This window comes from Narcine bancroftii, chromosome 2, assembly GCF_036971445.1.
Source record: "Narcine bancroftii isolate sNarBan1 chromosome 2, sNarBan1.hap1, whole genome shotgun sequence".
Lineage (NCBI taxonomy): Eukaryota > Metazoa > Chordata > Chondrichthyes > Torpediniformes > Narcinidae > Narcine > Narcine bancroftii.
This window is the reverse complement of record NC_091470.1, coordinates 15390023-15399469: the sequence shown is the minus strand read 5'-3', so window position 1 is coordinate 15399469 and position 9447 is coordinate 15390023. Positions and strand designations below refer to the sequence as shown.

At 38.7% G+C, this 9447-nt stretch overlaps 1 protein-coding gene across 45 annotated transcripts in view; it reads right to left on the bottom strand.

The window, feature by feature from the left end:
• Nucleotides 1-1977: 1977 nt before the first annotated feature.
• The window catches only part of foxn3 (forkhead box N3), a 477697-nt gene continuing 470227 nt past the window's right edge, over nucleotides 1978-9447 (bottom strand). For all 45 annotated transcript variants that reach the window (XM_069915930.1, XM_069915937.1, XM_069915946.1 and 42 more), the window contains one exon: nucleotides 1978-9384. In XM_069915930.1, coding sequence (XP_069772031.1) covers nucleotides 8838-9384 — 547 coding nt within the window. In that variant the 3' untranslated portion in view covers nucleotides 1978-8837. The remainder of the gene's footprint in view (nucleotides 9385-9447) is intronic.

Genomic DNA, 9447 nt, shown 5'->3' with positions numbered 1-9447 from the left:
CTCAAATTTGCCTTTGTTTAGCTGTAAGAAGTTTTGAGCCATCCAACACTTTATGACCTCTAGACAGTTAGTGAGGCTGGCTATCTTTGATTGGTTGTTAGGTTTCAAGGGGAGATAAGAGCTGAGTATCATCGGCAGATCTAGTTGCTAAGTTTAGGTACCAAGTCCTGTCGTAGCTAGTGCCACAATTGGGAAGTTAGGAGAGACATGATTTTCCCACTGACATCACTTACATAAAAAAACAAAAATCACTATTTACCTACTAAGGTCTTTTCATCTTTGTAGATGATCACAAGGCCCAACGTCCATCTTTTTTCAGGCCTATATAGCTCCAAACATGACCTGTAAAATGGACCTGGTTGAATTCCTTTCCCATTCTTTCCAAATCCTTCTCTATCACTGATTAACATACAATGCAAAACCACAGTCATTTTACAGACAGTTTTCCACCTGCCAGTTGTGGATTGAATATGAAAACCTTCATGAAATTTTCACAGTGCACAAGTGAACACCTCATTAGTTCATTTTTGTCAGGCAAACTTGGATACGTTTAGGTATACACAGTTAAAGCGCAGATTTGGCATAATCTAATACCTTTCCAGAAACTTGCGGATGAAATCCATATGGAGTAACAGGGAATGGTGATCTTTTTTGGATGAGGTTATGAGAAATCTATTCACCTTTTTTGAAAAGGCCAAAGGAACTTCTACCTGTGCATTGCCCAGAGCTGGCAGTCCTCGGGATGGTCAAAACTGTTCAGAAGCCAACTTCTCAGTGTTAGAAACGCCATTTTCCTTCAGTAACCCATATTGGATCGCTTCCCAGAATTCTTTCAACAATCACTCCAATACTCACCGTATTAAACTAATAGAACACAGACCGTATCCTATCGTTAATGAATTCCATGAAACATAACTATTTAAAATGTGTGGGAGAATTTCTGTAAAGTCATATTTCCACAAATCAGATCAGTCACAATTTGGGAAGCCTCAGTATTAATGCTGCAATTGTCACCATTAAAAAAAATACATTACTGATCATGGGAGCTTGCTGTGCTGACAGCAGCCATTCCTCCTCCATCCAGAGTACTTAATTGAAAGGGAAGCGAGTCATTTTCCAAATGCAAATCTCTGTTAAATGAATTTCAGAATATGCTCAGGGCTAAATTGCCTCCTTCTGTGCCTTTCTTCCCAATATACACAGTGGATGCTTTGAATTTCCTGTAGTGTGGTTCATATAAACCTTACAATGTATAGTTCTTGAAGGAGAGGGACAATGATCTTTCGGGTAGGATCTTAATTGGTGTTTTGAGAATATTGCAAATTGCAATCTAATGTTAGTTTCAACTCCAATTTGGAATTTTAACTTTGCTTTTTAACATGGTGTGAAGAACCTTGATGTAATTTTCATTTTTTAAAACTTTTCCTTGGGGTTGCAGGGAACATAATATTTTGCTTATTGTTGAAAAAGCAAAGTAAGACGATGAGTTGGAATTTTAGAGTGCATCCGCATCAGGATCATTGTTTCCACAGTAATAAAGAATGGACCACGAAAGGCAAGATCAGGTGAGGCAGATTCCCATTGCTGAAAGACACGCACATAAACCAGCTGGGGTTTTAATGCCAATAACCAGCTTGTGTGAACATTCCCTGGTTCCAGTCCATATAATTTATCCAAGAGGAATAAACTCTAAAGTTACCAAAATTGATGCTGTACCAAAATAGTTTTAATAAGTGGCTACAGGCAACATTTAATGTCATGGTTCACTAAATAGAAAATGCTGTAAGTTTGCACAGCTAAGACCAAGTGTTATCCAAATATGGAAAGGAAGGTTGTCTCAGCAATTTAATATCCCAAAGAACATTTCTCTCCACACTCTTATTACTCTCCCGAGATGATGCAAGTTTCTTCCGTATGACTTGAATAACACCTGACAAAAAAAACTAAGAATAAATGTAGCTTTAAGTCACCAAAGCATATTCTAAAATGTATGTTTAATCCAATCAAAGTAGAAAACAGATTGAACAAACAAAACTGTCTGCCAAACTTTGTAACTGATTATTAATCGGAGAGTAAGGCACAGAACAGTCCAACAATGCCTGCTGATTCTAATCTTGTTCATAGATCAATATATTTGTTATCTACTGGAACGTAGCAGTACTGATTTTATCATTTTCAATACTGTATTACCCAATGTTTAACGAGCTTATAATTTACAAAGCCCTCTCCATCTGTCTGAGTTATCCAGACATCTTCAAATCACATTCATCTGTTCTTAATCCAAAATTTAAGTGAAGTGCCCTTCCAGGAGATTTCAGGATTCTAACTATGTATCCACAAATTTATTACAATTATGTGACATTTCGGCAAAAATATTCATTATTTGTTTGACTAAATCTGACAGCAATCGCTTGAATTAACCAGGATTATTACATGACACGACGATCTAATTGAAGAGACCTTTCTTTTCAATTGATGCAACTTATCATTTTTTATTGCAACTGGAAGACAATACATCACAGAAACTTTATGGTAGGTTCAAGGAAAGTTTGTTTTTCATATATGGACAAGTGATATTTACAATTGATGTTTTTTTTTGTCTTTGGCAAAATGATTAAACACCAAGGAAATGTAGAATGCAAGTATGCCTCTGTGTTGACTTTGTCATATTTCTCGAAGCTTGGTTGATTGCCCGTGCCTTCTGACTGCTCACGATGTGGTAAGAAAACTTTTTGAGAGTTCACGATATTTCTTGTGAAACAAGATATTGGCAGTTTATAGATTATTAACTATCAAAGTAAACAAACTTGGCCTCACAAGTCACCATTAAGTTAGACACCTCAACTTGGATACAGCACTTGTCAATCTTTGAATGAAGTTATTATTTTACCTAAAGATGCAAAACTGCACAAACATCTTAAAGTGATACCATTTAATTCCACCATGACTGTTTCATCTTGTGGATCTCTTGCATCGTTTCCGTTATTTGACCACATTAATCTTCTTTGACCCAATGATACTAAACAGTGATTCAATAATTTTCCTCGTCTACTCCCTTCATGATTTTACTATAACACTGTTGTTTATTCATCAACATAATGCAACATTTTTTGCATGTTAAATGCTGATTTTCAGATCCCCTCTACTGATGGATAGGATAAATCCAGATAACCTGGAAGCTGATTTTTAATGAAAAGTTGAAAGTATGGATTATCAAGGATAACTTCACTGAAAGATTACATCATTAATAGGCAGAAATCAACATTTCTTGATTTATTTTGTTCCCAAATGTTCTAATAGAATTTACAAATGAACTTAAGTTACAGGAGGGAGGGCCAGTTCCTATAGCAAAAAGCAGAGCCCAATAATCATTCCCATATTGCAGGAGAATCTTAAGAGACCACTTCTTTGGTCTTCCCAGTAATTATCGTACAGATGCCTAAAGATAGCACACATGGCAGTAATTAACTAGCCAGAAGTCCTGAAACCATATTAACAAGCACACTTTTTCCCTGCTCTGGGATGGAGGACCAGAGATGTTTGGGTGCTTGGTATACAGTGGGAACTTCAGAGATCCAAGGCAACAGATCATCACCATCTTCTCAAGGGTAATTATTTTCAGGAATTATATTAATGAATAATGATGCTAGCTCTAAACCTATACTCTGAAACCATCAATCTTTCCATTGTTTATTCAGAATTAGGATGGTAGATCCTAAACCAGGGCTCAGCTTGGTTGTTCCAACATACATTTAAAAGCTGAAGGGCATAGTACCTAACAGAGAAAGGCTGTTCCCATTGGTAAAGGGGTTAAGAGACAAAAAAAACACTTGATTGGCAAAATAATCAAGTGAGATAAGAAAACTTCTGTTTGAAACACGTGGCATGGTCAAGGGTAGTGGTGGAGGCAGGTTTAATTATAACATTCAAAAGCGAGTAGTGAAGCTTTCTGAAAAGCAACAACTTGGAACTTTTTGGGGAGAGATTAGGACAATTGAATCGCCCTTGCAGAAAACAAGTACAGACTCAATATTTCTCCCTTGTTGTTTTGCAATTCTGTCAAATCCATGACCAATTTTGGCAAAGATTTTTGAGTAGGGCTCCGCTCATTCCAGACAAACACAGTGCGCTTGTGTCAATGTCAGAATTTGTTTTAGTTTAACATGGAAAATAAATTAAAATGAATTTAAGGAGGTTGTCAGTGGAAAGATTGGACAGTACCTCAGTTATTTACTGTTTGCTCTTTCACGTTGGAACTTGCATTGTTTTCTCATGGAAGTTTTTGCAGAATCATCCTTCCAATTTCCAAAAGAGCAAATTTTTGATGCTAAATGCATTAGGTGTCTGGTAGTTGGGTTCTTCCACAAAGACAGAGAGGGGCAAGACAATAAAGAAAGTCATCTGAACAACTAACCTGTTCTAAGTGTGCACTTGTGCTTCTCCACGAAATGGCTCACAGCATCACCCTCCTTTCTGACATGCCTGGGTATTTTAACACACCAATTTTGCACAATTTCACCTTCTCCTCATTACTTCTATCACACAGATAGTGTTTCAAGCAAAGTTCCAAAATAATGATTTGGAAGAATTTACTCATGGTTGAGTACAACCAAGTCCCCAAAATTACCAGCTAAAGGCAGGAATTACTGGCTAATCATTGGGAATGGGAATCCTGGTGAATTTTCTAGCTCAAAAATGGGTGATGGGAAGCAGTAAAGGGCCCATTTATGGGTTGGGTCTCAAGAGAATGGGTCTACATCTTATCTACAGATAAGATACCAAGATTGGTACAATTAAATGGTAATGGTTCAATTGTGTGAAATGGTCCCTTTCAAAATAAAGGCAAGCACAGGAGTCATGATCCAAATATCCTTATGCTAGAATATCGTTCCAGAAGCCATTTTACACACAATTGTCCAAATGGCCAAACTAAAGGCTGATTTCCATATGAAGCAAATTCTGAAGAAATTTGACAACTGTCTATAGCTTGCAAATAGAAATTAACTAGCAATGTTTATGGAGATACAAGGGAATGCAGATGCTTGAATCTAGAGCAAGGATTAGGCACCTTTATTTTCTCCAGCAGCTTTCCTTCTTCCTTTTCTCTGTTTCCACCTCTCACCTGCATGTCACTTCTCTCAGCCTCATAACTACCCAACCGTGCTCCATGTGCCCATGATCCCTCACCCTCTTTGGCTCACCTTTTCCCCTTTCCTCCTTACATTTATTATCTTCCCTCTCCTCTCTCAATTCTGAGACAGGGCTTCAAGACAACGACAACTCAATTCCCCCCCAGATGTTGCTTGACTCACAGAGTCCCTCCAGCAATACTTTTGGAACCTTTAAGATAGCTGAGGCACCCAGAAAATGCCCATTTGACGGCCTAAGACAAAATTTAGCTCCCATTTCAACCCTTCCAATGAAATATTTAATAATTTCCAGTTCAAAATTAATCAGTGACTGTGTTTAGAGCCTAGTTTACGTGTGTCTAACCATTTGAACCTTAAAACTCCAATACATTGAAGGTAGCTATACACTCAAAGAAAATTAGAGTATCAAAGCATTCAAGCACCTAGAGTCCTCTTGTGTGGTTACCTTTAGTTTGATGGGCCTATCAGCTTCCAATTGATCCAAGACTGGATTTCAAAGAACTGACAAAGCATGCACAAAATGTGCTCTGAACTACTATGCAAAATTACAAGTAAATGACCATAAATCTTGCAAATCTACAGGTTCATTAAAATCTGAAAATGAAATACAGATGATAACTTTGGGGAGGTTGTTTTTGGAGTTTCAATTCACACACATCTCTTTATATATATATATATATATGCCTAATATGAATTTCTAATATTTCTCCAATTTCATTTTGATTCCTGCATCTGTGGTATTAATTCTCAACTCCAATTGTGTTACCAAATTTTTTAACGACTTGGGTGAACTGCAGTACAGAACATTCATAAAGTCAAATACCTCTAATGGCACCTATATACCTTAATGGATTCTAGTGAAGAAGGAAGTATTATCAAGCGTGGATGCTTCCTTCGTGCTCTGTGAAGATGCTCAGTGCATCAGAGCTTTAACCACCTTCATCCTGTCTTTGCCTGAGAATCTGACACAACAGTGAAAGGGAACTTGGTGCTTTATATAATCGATATACTTGAAACTGAAGCCAATTTCCAACTTCAGATTTGACATTGCAGTTGAAATTGTTTCTTTCAGCTTAATTTGGGATGAGAAATACTGATGGGCTCACCTCTGCTTTTTGCAAATACAAATTTAGCATCCGAACCCTTTCCAACTGTTTGGCTAATTTTATCCTGGATTAATCCAAGAAGAATAATAGTGTTGGTTGACTATTCTTGATCATGAACACTTAATTTCAATTTATTACTGCAGAAATTAAACAAGTTTTTGTTACAATATTTATTTTCCAATTTCAAGTCTTTCACCTTCTTAACATCACAGATTTCTGCCTGTCATGGAATATTAGCACAAATAATTTCTAAAGCCTTAATATTTGTACAAATAACCTATTATTGTAAAATTTTACCCAATTCCCAATTCTCAATGACCCAATTAAAAATTAATGCCAAAATAATGATTTTTACTTGATGTCAGTGGTTCAGTGCTGGAAATAAGTGAGGCCCCAACAGAACTGCTTCATAAATAAACAATTGCTGTTCCTCCCCTTTACATGCCCAAAAACAACAATTTGAACTGATTTTTTTGACTCTAATTACGGTTTAGTTTACAATCACTGTTGGTCTACACTTTTAAACTTCGGCCCTCAAAGGTCCCCTCCCCCCCAAACAAAAGGAATAAAAGAATTTTACTTTTGGTGAAGGTTGAACAAGAGTGGACAAGCACCTGTTTTCTGAGGAGGGCCATGGTTTCACAATTGTTGAGGAAACATTACAGACTTGATCTGTTAGCCAACAGGCAGTGTGGTGCTCTGTCCCCCTGTTTCTGAGCACTGGCAGAAAAGGTATCAATTAAATAATTAAGATCGAACGCTGCCAAAAATAATGCGGGTTTAATCTGTTGTACTTTTAAGCTGTGCCTTTTCATCAAATCCTTCCTTAAATTTGGCAAAACAGGGCGGGAGAAGCAAACTAAGATGGTGATTTCTTTATGTCCGCTTGCTACAATGACCAGCACTGCTAGGTGCCTTTGTATGATGTATTGCCAATATATGATATTGATATTCAATACATCATTCTATCCCAATATTTAGCAGATAAAATTTAAGGAGACCAAATAATACATGCACACTTGCTACTGACCAGGTGAGAACAGAGACTCCCCCCCACCCCCCACCCACCCTCCCTCCCGCCCCACCACCCTCCCTACCCTGTACTGGGAGACTCTTTTGTGGCGCTGTTACTAGTGTTGGAGCCCAAATGTGCAGACGAGGCAGTATATTCAACCATCCAAGCCCTTCCAGAAATGTGAAGTCTTCATATTGCAGAGTAAGTTCCCCAACAGTCAGTTTTTTTTTTCCCTGAAAAAAAGGTTAAACCTTGTCACCTGCATCAAAAAAAAATCTAGGCCTAAGGGCTTAAAAATTAGAGGCATTGCCTTTTCTCTATTTTCTATATTTATATGAAAATAATTCATGCTCATGCTAAATACATTATTTACCTTACATGAACTCTTTTTCTCGTCTTTGAATAAAAAACAAAGTTTTTGTTCAAAGAACCCATGCAACATGGATTGGATAATCCTGCTGGCTAAGTCGGTTGGATTCCAAAATCTTTTATTCTACACACATCCTGACTGAGAGGGAGAGAGAGAGAGAGAGAGAGAGAGAGAGAGAGAGAGAGAGAGAGAGAGAGAGTGCTTACTCCAGTTCCAGGGCAGTGGAAGAGCTCACTGATAAGCAATTCTGTTTCAGAATAACACTACTGGCAGGTTTGAGAGCGTTTGCTTTGTTGCCACCTTCATCATGGCCAGGTTGAGCATTCTGATCCATCAGAATGGATAAGTATCGCTAACTTGTTATCACTTGATTATGAACTTCTTTGCAAGACTTGATTGCTTTCACATTGCTCAGGCAGTTTCAAAGGCGGGATCTTTTCTTTCTCTTTGCACGTAGTGCCATCATCAGGCCATATGGCTTTGAGTGTGGATGTGAGTGCGGTTTGAGAAGACAAAACAAAATGAAATTGGCCAAATGGCAGGACTCGTTTTGTGATTTAGACAGACAGCGGTTATGCTTTTGCTTTTTATTCCTCCAGTAACCACAGAGATCATCTGCTCTGATGTGAAGAAAGCAGAATTCTCGTGTTCCAGGTGCAGTGACCTCCAATGAACCCCTCGCAGTCTTCCATTTATCTTCCATTTTGTTCAATTGCCATGGCTTGCTCTTTGCCACAGTGGTATTCAGACTTTCTTTCATTCAGTATGGGTGCACCTGAACAGTCTGTCACCGACTTTAACGTTTCACATTAGAACATTGCAGGAATCAAAATGCAAACTCCATACATGTCAGAGTGAGTCCTGCATGCACCTGTGTAATCAGATTGAAATGAGTGAGAGAGAGAGAGAGGGCGAGAGAGGGACAGACAGACAGAGAGAGAGAGAGAGAGAGAGGGGGAGGGAGAGAGGTGCAGTGATTTTGGCTTTTGTTGTCAGTCAATAAAAAGCTTTTGCAAATTAGCTGAGTGTCAGTAAAAGTTCTGCTATGGCTTCAATCTCCTTAAACAAAATTATTGGGGGTTTAAAATAGGAGAACAAGTAATTGCTGATATTGCCACAAATTATTATAATTCACCTGACGTGCTGAAAGAAAATAAATTTCTGCCATCAATTCTAAAGAGGCTGTGCATTACTGTCTAATTTTTTGCTGAATGTTGCTGCTCTTTCTGCCCATTTGAAGTGCGGTTTGTGATGTTATCCAAACAGGAGCGGATCCCTGCCAAGTGCAGGAGGGAACCTGCTGCCTCTTTCATTTCCTCATCATCGCTCTCTGGCGGTTTCTCTGTACGCCTCTTTTTAAGCGGCAGTGTTTCAGTTGCGTTTTTTTTTGCTTTTGTCAGGTGTTGCCGCTTTGTGTGCAGAGATAAGTACCCACTGTCTGCTAAGGAATCCTTGGTTCCCTTTCCGTTTTTTTTCTCCTCCTCTTCCGTCTCGCTATAGCTCTCATGGCTGTGATAACTGCCTTCGCTGACCTCACTCCCATTACGGCTGCCCTTTGTGGCAAACTCATAGTGGTCGTCAGCAGAGGAAGAGGATGTCGAGTCGCTGGTTGGTGATGTGCTCCTGTGATTGGAGGATTTTGCCACGCTATAGTTGTGGTCATCTTTTGGGTCATTGCTGACGAGTGGGGACCCACAGGACTGTTCGCTGTCATTTCGCATCCGACAGTTTACAATTCCGTTCCTGAAGGAGGAAAGAAAGGATCGGTCAGTCAACCCATGAAAGAGCCACACAAAGTGGCAAAAT